Here is a 21,178-nt window from a genome sequence, read left to right as displayed (position 1 = left end):
TGTAGTTAGCTGGAGTTATAAACAACCCATTTAACGCAATTAAATTGTGATATGCTGAAACTTTAGACACAAAAGTTAAATGAAAACTTAAAAATAGGAAAGTCTGACCTATGCCAATATTTTTGATCATCGCTGTATAAACCTACGTATCACAACATAATGCCTCGGAAGCAGGAATCGAATGAAACTGTTCAGATTTTCAATTAATTATGAGATAACGATAATTTTGTGACTAGTTGGAAAACTAACTAAAAAACAGTTACAAAATGAAGGGTATCCATTGAGATTTTTACTCCATGCATTTTTGTATATATAGAAAGCTTTTATTTTCGTAAAATCAAAGTTGAGTGTTTCTAGTGATCCGAGAGCGGACATTAGTAAAGAATTTGTAAAATATATTACTCGTAAAACTAAATTCTGAACTCTGAGCATACATGTACTTAATCGCTTTCTCTTTTCTACAATTTTTCTCTTATTGTCAGTGACACAGATATATAAATTAAAAAGTAGAGCAGAATGATTTTTATTTACAAATGTATTAAAAACAAGGAAATAATTTTCTTAATCAGGTACCATTAAGCAATTGAATATAATAATAATATACAGAGAAATCTGTACATGTTGAGTACGCATGGTAATCATATAATAGGATATCACTCGATTGTTTAACTCGTATTACTAAAACTAAGAATCTGGCAAACTCATTGCAGTAATTCGACCAACACCTTTTTCGTTCTCTTGGATGAAGTTTTGGACGAAGAAATATCCAACGATGACGAGGAAGGCAATTCCCTAATGATTGCAAGCTTAGAATGAAAGAATATCTGCCTCAAATCGTGAATTCGAGATTTATCTAATCAAACAGATAGTCTTTGAAAGTGTTAAAATTCCGAAAACTTTGGAACTAAACTGATACGAGCTCGCCAGGTCCTTATTTTTAGTAATACGAGTTTAACAATCGAATGATACCCTATTAGACGATTATCGCGTATGCTCAATATATACAGGTTTCTCTGTGTATTATTATTACATTCAATTACTTAATGCGTCACATCACCCACCCCGCGCGATCCGTAGCGCGAAAGTAAAATTGGTAATTTCTTTCAAATCAAGCTAATCTAAAACGTTTATTTGAAACCGTATTTACAGTATTTGAAGTGAAAGGAAGTTAAAGTCGCTAAAAGCTATATCTTGCGAAAACTTATCTAACTATGTTTTTATATTCACCTAACTATGCTTTTATAACGATATTAAGACAATTTAAACAAAGTCAGCAATTTGAACAAAAGTTGGGGATCTTCCTGAACATTTTCAAAAGACCCCGATGTTTTTTCATCTCCGACAGATATAAATAAATGTAGAGAAGTCATACTATTTACCGTTCGTCTATCGAGTAACAATAATTACCATTGTCTATCGAAGAGTTAGTTATCATTTTGTCTATCGAAGAATCATCATTTTGTCAACCGAAAAATTACCATTTTGTCAATCGAAGAATTTTATATCTGTCAGCCTGTCAGTCAATCGTCGATATCGAAATCGAGTAAGATTTGAATAAATCATTACATATTGTTAATTTACTTTCGAACAACTTTAATCTCCTCCTGTGCCAGTATTCCCGCACATAGCAGGTTAGCCTAAATGTTAACCGAATGGAGCTTATTGCCAGTTGCATTAAACGTCAATTAACGCTACCTTCTCGTCGGCAATTAAATAGAACGTAACAAATGATACCTGATTAAGAAAATTATTTTCTCCTGTTTGCCACATTTTTAAATAAAAACCATCTTTCCTCAATTTTTCCAATTCGTGCATTTTATTTTCTACTTTTTAGTCGTGATCGGTGATGATTGTGATTCGTTGATGAAAAGGTTTTTTTACATTTCACCTTAGCTAATCAGATAATTATTTTCGACAAACAGATTGCCAATCTTTTGAAATTATATTGTATCGTTATGGGAAATGAGCGCGTATTCCAAATTTCATGAAATTTCTCTTCCAAAATTTCACACGGACAGACAGATAAACAGAAGAATAAGCTAAATAGAAACCATTAATAAAACAATCATATTTATGAATAGCACGATTTCTCTTCTATACTTATTCTATACTTACAATTATTAAAGATAACTCTATCTTCAGAATTTTTATTAATGCAATGCAAAATAAAGTTAACTTAATGTAAAGAAATATTAAGTGTAAATATTAATAGAAATATTTGGAATAAAAGAATTCTTAAACGTATTCTTTGATACGAATTGATCCGTTCCTGAAACTGAAAACCGCGATATGCAGCGATTTTCGCATGTTCGAAACAGACAGCGCAGAGTGTAACCCTTTCTTAGTAATCGTAATCGTAACAATGAAAACATGATCAATTAGTACTGTTCGATTGTTGCGTTAATAATAGAACCGTCCATTGTCCGAGTCATTCAACTTGCAATTATTCCAGTCTAATAATTACAACGACGAGCGTGGAATCACTATATCAGAATTAGCATGGGACTGATAAGGGAGAAAAAAACGTAATCGGCCAGTGAGTACCAGTGACACACGAAGGCTGCACTCGAGATAACGGTACAGTACAAGAAATGAAGCGTCAGTCGCACGACAAACAATCAATTACAGACCATGAATAGTCTGTTCAGGCTACTGTACATTGTCCAGCCAGCCACTGACCGGCGTTTGTAATTCGTTAATTGTTTTATGCCGGACGTGTCAGTTATATTAAAGACTGCCATTACTCCTTTAATACCCCTGACAATAAGTTTCCAAGCATACGCGATAGTACTAAGTTAACTGAAAATATAAACATTTCTTGTATTATATCGGCTGGCTGAAGTTCGAATACCGAAATATGTATTTTCACAAAAATCAAACAGCATTCCTTTGTTCACATTTGTTCGGCCAAAATTTTCGTTTGCCTATTCTCCAAAAAGAGTGAGCTTAAATTTTTAATTTTTAACAATTTTCATTTGATGATAACATTTTTGTGAAGAGTGGACCGAACGAAAATTCTGGCTGGACAAATCGTGGTTAAACATACCCCGCTTAAAAATCAACGAAAAGGTTCAGGAGGCGCTGACTACGGATTTTTTTTAATTTTTATTTGGTAACAACTTTTTTTTGAAAGGTGGGCAAATGAACATTTTGGTTGGACAAAAAATGTTGGTTTTCGTGAAAATTTGCATTTGGCAGTGCCAACTCCACCCAGCTTGTTATTTTTCCAATTGAGATTTTGTTTGTTAACTGTACCGATTTCGTTAATAGCCAAAACTTCAATTATTTTTGTATTTATTTCATATCACGTCGATTTAACCTTCTTATTTATTTTTACCCACATCATAACATTATTATTTATTTTTTACATCTCAAAAGCTTCGGTATTTTTAATTAACTTACTATTAGTATTACTGCGAAATCTTATTGCCAGAGATAGTGTAACGGCTGTCGAACATTACTTGAATTTGTCATATAATTGCACCTTGACCCACAATCGGTTTCGCTTTGTTCTTCTTGGGAAAATTCAAGGAACTCCATTACAGTTTCGAAAACAGTTTTTAAAAGGGTCCGAGATATTGGCCAGGGGTGAAAAGGAAATAAAAATAAATTAATGTTCAGAAAGTAAATAACAAGCTGTTTTCTTTCGGTTCATTCTTATTGCTACCTATGCTAATAAAATCAGTTCGAACGATTGATTTTCGTATCAAAGAATCTGCGAGATACGTAAACGTACGTTTAAAAAATATAATTTATGATATTATAAATTCGCCTCGTTTCACTCAATGATTGCCTCCAAGATTAAATATGTGCAAAATTTTGTAAAATCCGTCTGCAATTTATAAATTGCGTAATTGTTATTTAACAACTCGTTTAGTTTTTCTTCAAAAATATGCAGCTCGAATTATATCAGTATAAAAATGATGATCATACGATACTAATTTTATATATTGCATATTATATTCTAATTTGTGTATGTGTGCGTGCACGCGCACGCGACGAATCTTAATATTTTCGTAAAGGAAAAAAGAAGAAAATGAAAAGATAGCAGAAGGAATTTTTACATACATTTTACATTGATATAATAGTTGTTAGAAATAGGTAAGTAAAACTAAAATTTCAATTTCATTCATGAAAGCAAAAGACAGTTTCTTGAAATACGTGAATGTTTCTGGGAAATGGGATAATCTTGAGATTCTGATATTTTGACATGCAAGATGTATGTAACACGCTTAATATCTTTCACTGACTTGTCATAATATTAGAATCAAAGACATCGACAAAAGCCTTGACCCTTTTATACAAAAATAACATTTATTCACAAGCGTTATATATGCATTATATTAAGCATACATGTGAATACGTTTTAATGTATTATATTAAATGAAATAAAAAATTCAGTTCTCTCATCTATCGCATTGTACCGTCTGAAGTTTCACGCAAGGAGAATTTAACATACAATCGAAACTATAATTTATATAATACAATAGAAAATGCAGTGCCTAGTTTTTCTTCTTCCTTTCGTTATCTTTTATACAATAACAACAAATTTTAGACTTTTTATAAAAACGAAAACTTAAACGACTTCTTTTTAGCGAAAGAAAAACTAAAGGGGTTACATAATTAATTTATTAATATAATAAAATAAAACCTTCTGGACTAATCCCAAAAAAATTCTTTTAACTTTATTTATCACATACCGTAACATAAGCGTTCAAAGTATACTAAAAAGTATACGCACTCGCAAATCTATTTTTAGCGAGACTGATTAATTCGAGATATTGTGTTAACGTCGCGTTTTGTTCTTTTGGCAGAGTGTATGAATCATGTCTTAATCCACTTTCTTATTTTGTGTATAATATATTTCATTCGTATTTCAGACATTCACAATATGAAATATTATTGTACGAAATTCAAAAACTATTTACATGAAAAGCAAAAACTGTATCATACTGGTATGACATTTTTATATTAGGGAGAGGGGAGATTTATCTTGTATCCTTGAAGATTATAGATATTGAAATATTGAAGATATTGTTGCAAAATTTTCACTTGCAACCAATAAACTGAAAAGCTTGTAACGAATAACATAAAAGAATCTACTATTCTAACAATTTTACCTTAAAATATTGATAGGTTAAGCAAAAAGGAATAAACAGCGCTCGCAAGTTCCAGGATACAGTCCATTGTGTTTATCTGTAGCACGGGATCATGCATCGGATATATGATAAAATTTATGCACACGTTTTATCAATAGCGTATATCGCATATCGTGTATTACAGACGCATCCATACTAATTTAGACATAGAATATTAAACTATGCGATAGATTATCTTCAAGCATTGTAAATAAATCAAGGTTACAGTTTTATTCGGCACTCTTAATTTAAGTAGCAGCAATAATCCCAAAGTCTTTTTCAGTACAATAACAAGTTTTCTTCTTTCTTTATATATATATATTAATTTTCAGAAAGATACGATAAAATCTTTAACGACATGCGATCTTTACTCTAAATTAAACATTTTTTTAAAGGCAACTAATTAAATTGAGGAGGAATCGAGGAGTAAAAGGATATACGTAATAACTATTGCTTACAATCTACTTTACTAAAGCGCGGCAACCTCCATAAATTTTGTTACTTGTTTCTTCTTCTTCTTCTTTTTTTTTTTTTTTTTTTTTTGTAATTACACGCTAAAGGTAGGTACACAAGTGAAGAACTTTGCAAAAAAGAATAGCGTAAAAAAAGAAAGATACATATATCTATTAAGATGCAAATCTGCGTATTAAAAATTTACAGACAAGTGACATACATCTGAAAATGAAATGCATGTATAAATTGCTAGATAATAAACGATTTGGAATGGAGCCAGCAACATATTAGTCTTATTATTGATAATATACTATAAACTTTTCGATTTTACATTAACGTTTGATTATAATACCGCTTTATTATATTATATTATTGGTACTGAGTATATACTGTTACTATAGTATTAGGTCATCCCATAAGTGATCCCATGCCGACTTTTGTGTATACATTTCATGTGTCGATTTATAAACATACGGCGATAAGGGACCAATGCACTTGAAAAATGGGAAGAAGTTGTACAACGAGAGGGGATTACATTTTTTCATGAAACTGAAAGGTATGTAAACGATCTTAACATATATAACCGCTCGAAAAACGAAACGAACTTATGGGATGACCTAATACATATAGATATTAGACATATATAAAAGATTATAGAATAATGTATGATGTATATATTTACATGCGGAACTATCAAATATCTCACGAGCATTTCATATATTTCACACAGATCATTAAAATCACATTGATATGACCGATCAGAATATAATTGAAATACGTAAAGGAGAAACATATAGAAAATATAATTTCATAAAATTAAATCTTATTGAAAGCAAGACATCGTTAAAAAAAAATGTTGTGAGATTTCGCATACATGTATGTGCATTAGACCGGTTGGAGACAGTAGTACAACCGGAAAGGGGATCATACATATAAAAATATGATAATTTTGTCATTAATGATTTGAAGATAAAGAAATCACCTTTTCGAAAAAATGTCAAATACGCAATTAAGATGGATTTACAATATACATTTCGACACGGGTCGGTTCCACTCTGACAATCATTCTTATGAATAGTCAGATAGGACTGTTCACATATAGCGTAGCGGATCCGTTCCGACACGTTACGTACGGAAAGATACCAACACCGGTATTAAACACTGAAACATGCGTTTTTAAACGAGACCTTCATCGACCGGTACGTGACGTTGCCGTTAAGTGACGTCCCGTGTCGTATGGTATAAATCTACCTTTAGACCTGGTTATCGTGTCAATCCAAGGTTTGTAAAGTCGACACCTTCAAGCGCAAACTTTTATTCAAAACGGAGTATTCCTTTGCCTACGATTTGTCCACGTTCGTCCAAGCAAAATGTCTTGATCATAACTTTTTTCTGGAAAACGAACAAACCAAAATTACGGTTGCACAAACGTAGACAAATCGCGGGCAATCATATTCCATTTACAAATCGATCAAACGACTAGTGAAACGCTGATATCAATTTCTTTTCAATTTTAATTTCATGATAACTACTTCTTGAATTAGTATCTAGTATCTAGTATCAAAGTATTCTGAATCATTCCTTTTGCACGCGAAAACAGGAGCGAAAACAGAATGCGAAAACGACGCAAAACTACGCGATGAAGACAAATTTTATGAGATTATGTTATAAAGAATGAAGAAATTTCCTGAATATGTACTTTCATTGCATGTAAAATAGCATTAATAAGCAGAATCGCATGTGAAATATTGTACAAATTAGGAAGATGAAATTTGAACGCATTTATACATTGGCGTAGATAGATCTTTCACGAATCCATACAGCAGAAAGGAACTTTAACAAACATTAATATTTCAGATACGACTTGGGCGATAGAATAGATAGAATAGAAAAAATAGTCCCTATTGCTTTCTTCAGAGTTACTGAAAGTAGATATAATTTCACGTGTTAGGTTTAGATACTTTATTCTTTAAGTATACGATGTAAAGTCTTTTATGGATGTTATTAAAAAATTTGATGACATTCTTTTAAACTCTTGCTTTTTTTATTCCTCGTAGATAAAGAAATACGGAAAAACGAACGTTATTGCTACAAGAAATATCTCCCATATAGAATATACGATTCTATGAGAGCGATTGAACGAGTACATTATTTGTACACTACTTTGTACTGTCTGTAAAATATACTCTAGAGAACCGTTTTATTAAATTTAGAAAACATTAAAATAAACGTTATCTTTTATTATGTAATTGTAAATTACATTACTAGACAGATTTAAATATACGTAAATATCATAAATGATTGATATGTGTAATGTATTCAGGAGCAGACGCATGATTTAACCGACAAATCAAACTTTAACTTCGACCGAATAAAGAACTCGGTCATGTCATAATTGGTCAAATGCTCGAGCATTCAATTATAAAACGCGGTTGCATAGTGGAATATAAACGAATCTAAACTATTGTCATTGTTTTAAGATATTTATTTAACAAAGCTAAGACGAAATCAAATTCTTATAGCGGCACTTTTCTAAAACATTCCTATAACATTTTCGGGTAAAATTTTACCCGAAAATGTTATATCTATAAACGACTTCTCACTAACAGGTTAGGAATTCCAACAACAGTTCTTCAAAGGTAATAATGCCAATTTATTATTTTTATTATTATCACAAAAAGTCATACTGAAATTTTCATTTAATTACAATCAGCTCATTAATTCAAGTCATCTAGCTAATGAAAGTGCACGTGACAGTCCTCGAATAACTCCTTTTTTGTTAAAAAGATATGGACTTGAGAAATTCGCAAAGAACTATAAATATTTTAACAATAAGTCACACAAATTTATGAAACAAATGTTTTGATGAGATCTTTGAATAAACAAAATTTAGTCTATGCATTTAGAATTAACCGCATTTTTTATTACAAATCAATATCTACTATTAATTGTAGCATTTGTATATATTAGTAATTGCTTAATTACCTCATTATACTCATCTGCCATAAATTTTTCTAAAATTCAAGAACATAATGAACATTTAAAAAACATGTTTCAATTTATTTAAAATCAATTTAAATGTAATCAATTTGAAAGATACAACAAGTAATAAATACTATTACTCATTGTATTTAATTAAACTATAAACTACTGACTATATAATACAATACATATTATACAATACACATAATATGCTAACAATTGATTACACATATTATAAAATACAAACTGATGTACCTAATTAAGCAATAAACTATTTTTCAATATTAAACGAAGAAAATATTTACCTGTTTCTAAAAATAAAATTATTGCACATTCTGTACATCTTTGATACATCTTTCAGAATAATCGACTTATTATTTTTTGATATACAAAAATTTCCATCTAACTTAACTTATCGTTACATTGCCTCAGAAGTTTCGCGCTGATTGGTACACAACGTTATAATCGAAATAAAATCTCTTCAGTCACCCTCAACGGTGAACCGTTAAGGGGTTAAAGGTTAAAAAAGCGGGACACACGAATGATAAATAGGGACGCAGGGATGACGTTATTAAAAGTTGGAACAGTTCAATGACAATCAAGTAACAATCAGAAATGATAGTAAATCTTAAATTTGTCCGTGCAACAGTTTTCTAGAGCACTTTGAGCGAACAAGTTATCTATATAATTGCATGAACATAAATTTCATATACGCATATAAAAATTATAAAATATAAAGATTGTCAACCTTGAGTGATAACGTTTAAAATGTCCTCGTAAGAAATTACATACACGATATTTTACAACTATTTGACGAATGACTTCCTTATCGTACTAATAATATCTTAACGATATTGTCAAACAATTTGTATGACATCTACAAGTTATATACAATCTTAGTATTTTAAGTTCTTTCCTTTATATTTAGTTGCAACTTGAAATATATAAAAAAAGCATTGTATAAAAATATTTGACTTCGCGAATCTTTCGTAAATGTTAAACATCGATATCGTGTTATTCAGTGTACCGAAAGTTTTCATACAGATCACAATTCCACATATAAAATAGATTTCTTTACTTCCTAAATTAATGAGAAACTACACAAGATGGACCGCATAAAATATGTATTACGTTATACGCAAAACCGTCGCCAATGACTGTGTGTTGCCGTTACGACGTTAAAGAATGGAAAAAGAGGAAGAAAATATGTATTACGCTCTTCGAAATTACCACATTTTTCTTTATTTACTTTTTTCATTCGAATAGCTACTATCAAACTTCATTACATGTATTTGAACCTTCTGTGTAGAGTTACGATGAAAAATTCAATTCAATTCAATTCAGTTGATATTTTAAAAGCTTACAACGTTAGAACTTGAAATATTCTTTTATCTGTCTGCTGATCTAAATCTTCTAGAGAGATGAATACTTAATTTTAATAAGTACTGACAACCTTTCTTTACAGATAAGTTGTTTGGCATAATAAATTTAAGTAAGCGAATTTTTAGATGTTACCCCAAGATAAATGTCAATGTGTATGTAATTACTGATCAGCTGTTAAACTTCAGCTCGATTTTCGGAAATTATACGATAAAGAAATTTCAAACAAGATAATAGAATATAACACAAATATCCATAGGAAACGTATCAAATGTATCACAAAGAAATAATTCATTTTTATTACTGTTTTCCTTTCCCGTCGAGCTATGCTTTTAATACTAAAAGAGTCCCCGTTAGGAAGCGAGTTGATATATATACCTTAACACTATTGTTCAAGTAAGCGTATGGTGCGGAAATACTGGAAATTATACAACTGACAATGAGCCGTAACTTCTTGAAACAAACTTTGACAACTTAACTTAACTTGATTAATTAATGCTTTATTAATAACTCTCTTAGATTAATTCTTTCTGGTACTTTTAAAAAAGTTAAATATTCCCGATACTTTTACAAAAGTTAATCGAATCGGTTTATTCAGTTCGTCACAGGTTCGAAACAACGAAACAGAATAAGATCTGTGCCTCATTGCAACCAATCCTCGGATCGCAAACGAAGGATCAATTAGGATTAATTAGGACATGCAGAGATTATTATTATTTTCTAAACTTCATTATCATATGTGTTATTGTTCTATGAAATTATATAAATAAATTTATTTTTTAAGCGAATTCTATATAAGAGTAAACGTTTTTCTCGTTTGACACCTCACTTTATCGCTATAAAACAAAACATTTGATATCCCGGGCAACGATGACAAAATCTCCGGCAGTTAATTCTCAGAGTTAAAACATTTACACTACTACCGGAAGATCATACAAATTTTATAATGCAAACACAGTAATAATGTGCATAGAAGACTAAGACTCCTGCTTGACGTTTGGTAGAGAATCAAAAATTATTCGTAAATTTGTAACGATACGTTATATATGGTTTTCACATGATGGCACTCCAACTCATTTTGTTAGACGTTTAGACTCGACATGCGTAAGAGGTTTAAAGCAAAATTGAAGAACACACAGATTGAACGTGACGTTACTGTTTTGTAGTCTCCTCGGACGATAATAGATCTTTCTTCTAAAGTTATGTAAAACATAGAGTGACGACTATTCTGAGCACGACAAGTAAAATATAAGGATAAGAACACTGCGCATCAGTTATTTCTTCAATGTTATCAAATATTTAAAACAATATTCACAAATGATTTAATAAATCTAAGAATCCATGGATGTTACTTTGAACATTTAATAAAATAATTTTAACCTGAAAATAATTATTTGACGGTAATGATCACGGAAGAATTTCTTGTAGGTACATTATACGATTAGTCCTTCTGCCCCTTTAATTAAGAAAAAGATTAGAGTCGATTTATTTGCAACTGTAAAGAAAATGGTTTGTAACACTACAGGTGATCAAACCTATACAAGAGCACTAACTCATTAGTTTGTTAATCATTCTCATTTGTATAACTCGTTAAATCTATAATAACAGTCTAATCTATGATAATAATCTAATCGGTGCTAAATTCCAAGAAAAATGTAAGACGAAAACATATTGGAAATAATAAATAATAAAGACAAGAGGTATGTAACTTTGTAGAGGTATGTAACAGACTTCAAGGATATTCTTTCAGTCCTGGAAGCTATTAAACCCAAAAACTCAATTATCAAAATATTATGGAAAATTATAACGAAATCTTGTTAAAAACTTGCAATATAAAAGATTAAAATCAAGTGGAGAATCAACATTCTTAAAACGTTTGATATTTGATCTTCTCCTAAATAAATACATTAAATTATTTGTATAAATATTAATATTTTAGAAATTATATATATTTGCAATTAAATTACAAAGTGATTTTATTATGTAAACGAAAGTTTACATATATTACTTAAGTAATATTCGTATAGTAATTATAATCAATGATTCTATACGTAGATAATTAAATAAAAAATTTTGTATAAAGAGATTTTTCTCTTCTAGTGCATCATAGCAAGAGAAAAAAAATGAACATGTAGCAGTCTGCAACCTATTTTTGGACGTAGAGCACTGGCTTGGAATGAATCATATCTACTACCAAACGATAAGCGTCCGTTTTTCCTTTGAAATAATAGTTTAAAATAACTTCATTAAAGCAAAATTCTCATTACGTAACGAAGCATATACACGCTTAGTGTATAAAAGTATTGCGACATTTAATATATACATGTTGTTATTTTTCACGTAACCTATACCCAAATAAAAAGGTACAATCGTATTCTTTCGTCAGTACTCGAGACATCGATATTATTTTTGACACTATATTTGAAAAAACATTCGTTTTCCGATATCTGTATAACTTACAAAAAGCGAGGTAAAATGTTAATGCGTAAATTCTGGTAACTGCGAGTAACAAAGTAACGAAGTGTATTGAGATACCATTGCCAATGACTCGTACAGTGCTGCCACCGGCAGAGAAACGGGAGATTCCCGCGGCTAGCAAGTGAGTCACGCGTGCGAATGGGCTCGTTCGTCTGACGAAGCGTCCTTCCCCGCCCCACGGTCTAACAAAACATCCCACTCATTCTCTGTAGACTGACGAAGCGCCAACACCCTCCCCGCAAGCGTCTTCGCAACACCAAGCGCACACGAGGACGGTTGCTGGTTCCCCGCTGTGTCTCCGTGAGTCGACAAGACTCGACTTGACTCGGCTCCGTTCGCCTTGCCAGCCACGAGGAAACCCCGACTTCCCCACTCGCTGTGCACCACTCCGCACTTGCCGCTTACCGCCCATGATCGTTACCCCGCGCTCCACCCCGCCGACGAGCCGTTCTCAGAAGAGAAGCAGTAAACTCGACGCAGATTCGCGTCGTTCGACTTGCGCCACGCCACGCCACGCCACGCCACGCCGCGCCGCGCCGCACCACACCGCACCGCACCGCACCGACAGAGCGGTGAACGGGTGATTAGGTCACGCACCCCGTGCGTCGTCTACGTGCCCTAGGCCGTTCACGGCCGTGTGTCCGCGGAATCCCCCGTTGTTTTTAACAGCCACCGATCACCTCCCTACCTATTATTACCAACATTCTCTGCCTCTGGTTTCTAACGTAGCTTGGAATGCGCCACTTTCACGATTTGCGCGAATCGCTTTATTTTTATTTCAACTGTTCGTGTTAACGCGCCGATTTCTTTTCAATTAGACACAGTTTTTCGAATGGAATATTGCGGTGATTTTATATTTTTTCAAATCATGATATCATCACTAGACTGCGGATTTTTATGTAAATTAACATTTTTGAGAATATAATACGAAAAATAAAAGTTACTTTACCTATATACTATGTATATATATTACCTATGAAATGTAAAAGACACTACGCTTTGAACATTTTATATATCTTATGTTATATCATGTGCGTTTTGTGCACTTTTGCACTTTCGAGTTTCCTGCAAATGATATTTTGATTTGATCGTGCACATTTGTATCGATAATCTCACACAGAGATTGTGTGATTTATCAAGCGCTATTGTTGAACGTTAGAAACGCTATATTAATAAATTGCTTGATACTACATTTTTAACACAAAAAAGGAAGAATAGGAAAATAAAATTTCTTATTCAAGCTCAGTTACTATTCAAGAGTAACTTGAAGACAAATCTACCGAGAATTAACATCATTAAAGACTATTGCAAAGCGCATGCTACTATGCAGAATCTTTCCGGACTTATGTATGAGAATCTTTATGTTTTCCTGGGACCGTAAATGTCATAAGTGATCATCACAGAGAGTAGTTTTACCAGGAAATTTCCACAATGGATAAACGATACTCAAGTATGCTGGCAGATTACTATTAAACGCTGAAGATGCTCCAAAGATAAAGCGCAGCCTAAAAATAAAGCGAGGTTTTCGTTTCACATATTCCTCGGTGGAAACAATTTCCACTGTTTTATAAAATTATTACGAAACGTTTGTAACATTTTATAATAAAGAATAATAAAAGTATTTTCCAGAACACCGTTATTTCTCACAATAATATATAAACATATGTAAACTATACTTAAACTATACATATGATATACAAACATCAAGAAGACATCAAAGAATAAATTTTCTAATTATAATAAGAATATTGTATTTTTATTTCTATTGTTGATCTTATAGAACTATTTCTTTTCCAGATACGACTATATCATGTAAAACTTTGATTCTCGCATTCGTAAGTCACGATTATTTTGTACAAACATTCAACCTCAAAATATTTCATATCAGTGTAATGTGGACGTCAACAAAAATAACTTATTACAGTAAGGAGGATAAAAAAAGAAGGATGTCAGGCTTGACAGGAAAATTCATTCACGCTACAACCATTACCGTCAAATGTTTAAGTATCATATTTTTCCATTTTAAATCTTCATTTCCCAAATCATGAAATATGTACATTTCTAAAAATCATCAAAATACAACGCATAAATTGCCGATTGGTAAATTATAGTTATCAATTAATGAATTTCACATGAACATTTTAGTTTCTGCGCAACTTAACAGTATTCAATGCACGGTAATGACGGAATACTACTTGTGAATGGGTGATTAGGTCATGAAACCTACGCGCGGCGTATCACGGAACATTCGTAATCAAGAATCGTGCGCTTTTTGTGAATAGTTCACTCGTTATTATAGTGATGAAAAACATCTCTTATTGTTGTATCTCATTTAATCTGAAACGATTTATGAAATGGATTATAACATTAATACGAAAGATCTTTCTTCTCTATTCATTTGAATATTTTCTTCCTATTGTTTAATCCATATTTTTCGAAACGATATTGATAATGAAACATTCAATTCAACATAAAAACTATAATCTAAAGGTTCTATGAGTGATTCAATTATTTATAACTTGATATTAATATCGGGAAATTTACTCTCATGCATGTTACAGCAATAATAAAACAACTTATCAAACATCTTTGATATGGGAATGAGCGACAAACGAAATTTCAGCTTTTTGACGTTAACATAATCTAACCACCAATACCCAAGATTAAATTATTTTAGCGAAAAAAGAAAAGGGACCTTCCTCAAATTCACTTTTACGTATCGGTTCCAGATAAAAAAAATTGGATTCATCAGTTTTTTACAAGAGAGTGGAGCAGATTTATTGATATCTGAAATATGAATTACGCGGTGGCTAAACGACGACGATTAATCTAATCTCAACCTGCAGCAAAATACAATATCACATCGAAAAATACGTCGTTATCACTGGTATGGTGTATGGTTTTCGATCGGTTTTATCAGAATCAACACAAATTTTAAGCGCGTGTCTCCAACTTCTCTTTTATTACATTAATGTTCCAAAACTTTCGCGCAATTCATTAAAAATTGAACAGCGTGCACTATATACATAACGCGAATGTGTTTATAGACAAGAATTAGTTATAGTTAAAATTTTGGAACAGATTTTTCTATAAGATTTCTGTATTAAATAATTTGTTTCCTGTATTTTCTTAAAATAAAACATTAATAGAGACAAACGAAACTGGTAATATAGAATCGAAACATGCTTTTTCTTCAGTAAACTCCCATTCAATTCATTTCCTCTATTGAATCTATTCTTAGCTTGCAGATTCAGGAACGATCAAATGATAGTGCAACGGTTCTTTTTTATTGTGATCATTTATATTCAATCAAAGTATGTGTGTACAAGCTGCCGGGTGAATGGTACGGAAAGGCGTCTAAAATTATACAATTCCTTTAAGAAATTTAAATAAATCAACGAAATAATAATCTTGTTGCGATAACGAAAAGTACTTTGATGATTGATTTTTTATATTCGATAAAAGTCTTTCCAAAGTGTACACATAGCATATTAAAAGACATTAAATAGTATAATAGCAATATTAAGCTTTGCGATATGCATTTCTTTTTATGCCATACATCAACATAGACAGAATATTCAAAACGCATAGGAGGCATGTTCGTGATCTGGATAGATATCTGTTTAACGCAAATAAAACAATTTGAATATGCAGATACTAATTACAACATAAATCCACAAATTGTAAAAAAACATTAAATTTTCCACTTTCCACGGAAGATTTAGTTATAATACAAATTTTTACTCAAAAAAATAGGATTGCCGACCATGTTTGACGCGTTCAAGCGTTCATAGGCAACGACTATAAGATTTTCTTTCATATATGTAAGTATATATTCTGTCAAGAAAACTATGGATTTTACTGTATGCATATAGAAGCATTCGTAGAATAGAAAAGGTTAAGTTTATACCAACTGCTCGGCGTGCGAGTTTTGATAATTATTTTCATTCAATTAAGATCCTTTGCGCCAAAAAAGATAATATTCGTTGAAAGGAAAATACAGAAGATGAGAACGGAAATCACTAGATAAAATCAGTACTTTGTGTTTTGATGCGAGAGAATTTTACTCGCATAATATAATTTCAAATTAAAAGGCTGGAATAATAATTGTGTCGGTTCGTTGAAGCCGTTAAAGTTGCAAGATCGAAAGTAGTTTCGACGAGAAAAATGAATGCATTCAACGCTTTTGTAACGAGGAAAGCGGGAGAAATTTTCATGCAACGAATAAAAGCAACTGGCATACACATGCCTTAATAAGTATATTTATTTACTGTCCGATAAGTAAATTCGAATTCGTATAATAATCGTCGAACTTTTGGCAATTATCAATATCATTAAAAAAAACATAAAAACACGTGTTCTCTTACGGGGAAATGGTCGATCCCTTTGGATGGATACAGGCGGGTCGACTAAGCGGTCGGCTGACAAGGAGTGCCAGATAAAGAACCCTAGTCGACCAGAAAATCTAAAAAGTTAAATTCCGTGGTCGACTGAACATGACTAGGTTTTACTAACCTACACAACAAAATTTAGTGTTCATACATGAAAATTACTCGAAAAATAAAGTCGATCGTCGACTATATCAGTCAACCGAATTTGCACTTACACAAAGTGCATTAAAATTTCTCGCTAGTTGGCTACTTAGTCGACCCGTCTATAGCCGCCCTTTGTACCACCGTCGTTGCTAATGGACTATTTACAATATCGCACCAAGAAATCTCTATCTGCTAGAAAATTCCTTATAATTTCAACCCCTTCTCGTACAATTTAATTTGGGCCCGTGCGTGCCATAGTCAGTGACAAAATCGTTTACACACTGGGGCAAACAAACTTCGGGTCGTTCTCTTGATCTTCCTTTACTAAGGGGGGAGGGGGGTGTTTATGTTTTGGTCCGCAATCTGTGTTATGAATCTATTTGACCATTTTCATGTTTATTCTGGATTCCATACGAGTCTGACTTGTGATTTTCATATTTTACTCTCTTTCCACGAGTCTCATTCAATATTATACGCCAGGGGGTTAAGCTTATTACAAGGCCGTAAACACTTTATGGTATCAATGAACGAATGTAACCAAGTTTAAAAAATTTACAACAACGATCTCTCGGCTATTAAAGTTTTCCGTCAACATTGATTGGGTCCAATAGTTACGTATTTTAATCAGGTGGTTTAAACGAGTATTCGTAACATCTTTCTTCTACTGGGACAAGTGTGCTATTCATTTTTTCTATGTACGTAATAACGTATCTCTCTTTCTATCCTTTATGACTAAATTTGAATTTAAACACTAACATTTTTAAGACAAGAGGAAATCATTATATCACGTCGATCCATTTAACATTAGCCTTACCAGGCCCGGTCAAATGACCAGTTTCAAAAATGTAGAAATTGATTAATCATATAATATAAGAATTTACACAAAGTTAGATGAACGAAAGGACTAACAATGTATGTACAACTTTGGTAAGGGGGTAACACGACCGGGCTTGGTAAGGTTAACGCTAAATGAAATATATTTATTTGAAGAATATTGTTAGGTCATCCCATAAGTTCGTGCCGACTTTTGTGTATACATTTCATGAGTCGATTTATAAACATACGGCGATAAGGGACCAATGCACTTGAAAAATGGGAAGAAGTTGTACAACGAGAGGGGGATTACATTTTTTCACGAAACTGAAAGGTATGTAAACAATCTTAACATATATAACCGCTCGAAAAACGGAACGAACTTATGGGATGACCTAATATAATCAAAAATAACGAATATGCTATATAATTCTTTCTATATTATATTAATTATACAATTGACTTAAGAAATAAAAAAATATTTAAGAGAGACTTTCTGTCAGGTACAAATAATCGATTTTGCCTGAATTTAGAAAGAATTTAACTATTTTCTCTATATAAAATCAATACATTATAACGAATAAATTTCCACACTTTTATTGTAAATAAAGCTTCTTTCAAATGAAAATTTCTTAAACTACCAATGGTATGTGAAATCATCATAGAATTTGAATCTGGGTTAACGCTCAGCAGCTGTCTTCCCAATTTCCTCGAATTCTTTTTCGAAACTTCTTGAAAACACGGATATCGAAAACACCCCCGGGATTCCATCGAAGTAACTAATAATTAACAGCTATTTATAACATAGTTGGTTATAACATAACTTAAACTTTGTCGATTCGATATAACAGATAACAATTATCAAAATAAAGCAATTGAATTCTTTTAACAGGTTATAGAACTTCGTGCGTGTAACGCATGCATTTCTCTTACTTGAATAATTTGTCAGCGATGATTGTAACATCACGTTCGTTATGTACTATTTGATAAAATAACGTCGGGTTATTTGTCTTTCTTCGTTTCATTCTTTGATAAATTTTTTCGTCAAAAATACTAAAAAAAATACGTAGAACGACATTCACACCACGTGGAGAAATGTCTTCTAGGTATTATGCGTCCTATTTATGATATATATAATATAGAGTAACGAAGAATCTGTTAAAACCTACTCTTCTATCTAAACTGCCAATGTTCATAAATGTTAGCTCGGATGCATACAGTCACAACGGAATAGCATGATAGATGATTCCGTATCCAACAAATTTTCAAAATCATGTCTGAAAAAAATGTCATACCATATTGTTTATTTATTTTCTTTATATAGAATCTCTGTCTTTCTAGTTGTACTGTTATTTCTGTCCCACCCTATACATATGCATTTGCGTCGAGGATATCAGGCTGGCGAAAAGAAGGCTTCCCTCTTGCTTTAATAACATACGATTTATTGTAAGGAATCTCTCGGTAAGTTTTAATTTTAACAATTTACTTTATGTATGTGTGCTCGTATGTGATGACTTGAACTCGACTTGTGAAAATCTATGTATGTATACACTGTAGTTGAATCAGAAATTATCGCTTTTACACGTCTCTTATCCAAATAAAGCGATTAATTTATTTTTGCGTTAACGTTTCCTTAAATAATGGCTTGGAAGTATAATTATTTATAACAGAATTAAAAAATATAAAAAAGGAAAAATCATGAATAATTTGATGTTTTCTGTAACCTAACAGGCTAGATAACTAAAGAATTCCAGTTGGTCGGTTCGATCTGGTTTCGACTTTATACAGCGGTCGGAGATCAGTCGTGTCACCTACAAGCGTGGCGCGTCGCTAGGTGTCTTTCTGGCGTAGCATGAAAATAGCCAAGCGTACTTGGAATATCGTGCGGCCTACGCGTTAGGCATGCTACAACGGCGTTAACCGAGCGCTCTCCAAGCGTAAGCGAGTGCGAGCTAGCACGAGAGATTACACGGCTCCTTCGAAGAGTGGGGAAATACGTACGAGAGAAGACCGTTGAGGAAAAAGAAAGAAACGGAGCGCGAACAAAGAGAAGGACGGAAAAACAGGAGGGGAAGAAAGGCCGCGAAGCGGAGACAGGTAGATAAATGCGGTTTATGCTAGGAAGAAAGAAGACAGACGACCTCCTGTTGTCGCACCGTATCTTACGAGTATACGGGGTCAGAGACGAGAAGGGGGACAATTGCGAGAATCGGCCAAAGAACGAGAGAAAGAAAGATAGGAAAAGAGGAAAGATAGAAAGAGAGGGACAGATTCTAAGATTGACGGCAAAGGGAGGTTACAAGGAAAGAGGAACACGAACGAAGATAGAGATGGAGGAAGAGAAAGAGAGCAAATAAGAGATTCCAAGAGAGGAAAGGATTCATACACGTGCGCGCGCGCGCCCTCACGAGAGAGAGAAAAAGAGAAAGTCTATAGTGAGGGGTAGAAAAAGAAAGATTCTCGGAATGGAAAGACGGGAGAAGAAGCGAGAAAGAGAGAGAGATAAAGAGAGAGAGAGAGAGAGAGAGAGAGAGAGAGAGAGAAAGAGATTGGTAGAAAGAGAGAGGAGTAGCTCATGGTTCACCTGTCGTCATGGCAACGCCGTTTCGCCGCTCACTTGTTACTCCAGAAGCACGAGAACAACACAGAGGGACTTATACGCGCACTATCCTTTTCTCTTTGGTATGCGGTGGGACACAGAGTCGCGACTCCTCTCTCGTTATCCACTTACCAGCGCGTCAATCTGTTTGCTATGCAAATCCCATCCGACCGGTGCTGACGTAGACGGTAACACCAACGCAGAAACGGGTCCGTCGACGATATCTCCTACTAACACACTTAACGGTGAGCAGTTAGTCATTGCCCGCGTAGCATACACGTAGAAAATATAATTGGCTACCACGACGGACCACGCAGCAATTCCACACGGGTTCTCCTTTAGCCCCACCACTTTTCTGCTCGGTAATACTGATACCGAACTCACTACACAACTCTTGCCAGCACCAATACTACTTAGACATATAGTGCTGTTGTTACTACTACGATTACAATCACCAACCGTAATATCACCAATACAACGACGACATCGTGTCGGTAAACGCACCGCAAACTCCACAAACGAATTCCTCTTGCGACTTACACGGTTCCGCACTGATATATATACATATCAGTGCGGCTCCGCGACTCTTGTCTGACGTCATTGGCGCCTAATCGCAACGTATTTCGTGTATCACTTCGCGTACTTCTCTCGGACGTGCACCTCACGCTTTAACCAACGATAAATTCTTCCTGTGTCTTTCTTCCTTTTTTCCTTTTTGCCTTTCTTCCCTCGCGCGATTCTCAAGAATAACGTTACTACGCGATTTCAATAGTCTTGGTTCAACAAGTATCCATGACGGA

The 21,178-nt window shown here is 33.2% G+C and overlaps 1 protein-coding gene across 2 annotated transcripts in view; it reads right to left on the bottom strand.

The window, feature by feature from the left end:
• The window catches only part of LOC126922406 (transcription factor HIVEP3), a 72,450-nt gene extending 51,944 nt beyond the window's left edge, over positions 1 to 20,506 (bottom strand). For both annotated transcript variants that reach the window (XM_050734965.1, XM_050734966.1), the window contains exon 1: positions 20,364 to 20,506. In XM_050734965.1, coding sequence (XP_050590922.1) covers positions 20,364 to 20,373 — 10 coding nt within the window. In that variant the 5' untranslated portion in view covers positions 20,374 to 20,506. The remainder of the gene's footprint in view (positions 1 to 20,363) is intronic.
• Between the last annotated feature and the right edge of the window lie 672 nt (positions 20,507 to 21,178).

Source organism: Bombus affinis, chromosome 12 (assembly GCF_024516045.1).
Source record: "Bombus affinis isolate iyBomAffi1 chromosome 12, iyBomAffi1.2, whole genome shotgun sequence".
Taxonomy (NCBI): domain Eukaryota; kingdom Metazoa; phylum Arthropoda; class Insecta; order Hymenoptera; family Apidae; genus Bombus; species Bombus affinis.
Note: the sequence above shows the minus strand (reverse complement) of the source record. Positions and strands in the feature narration are given on the sequence as shown.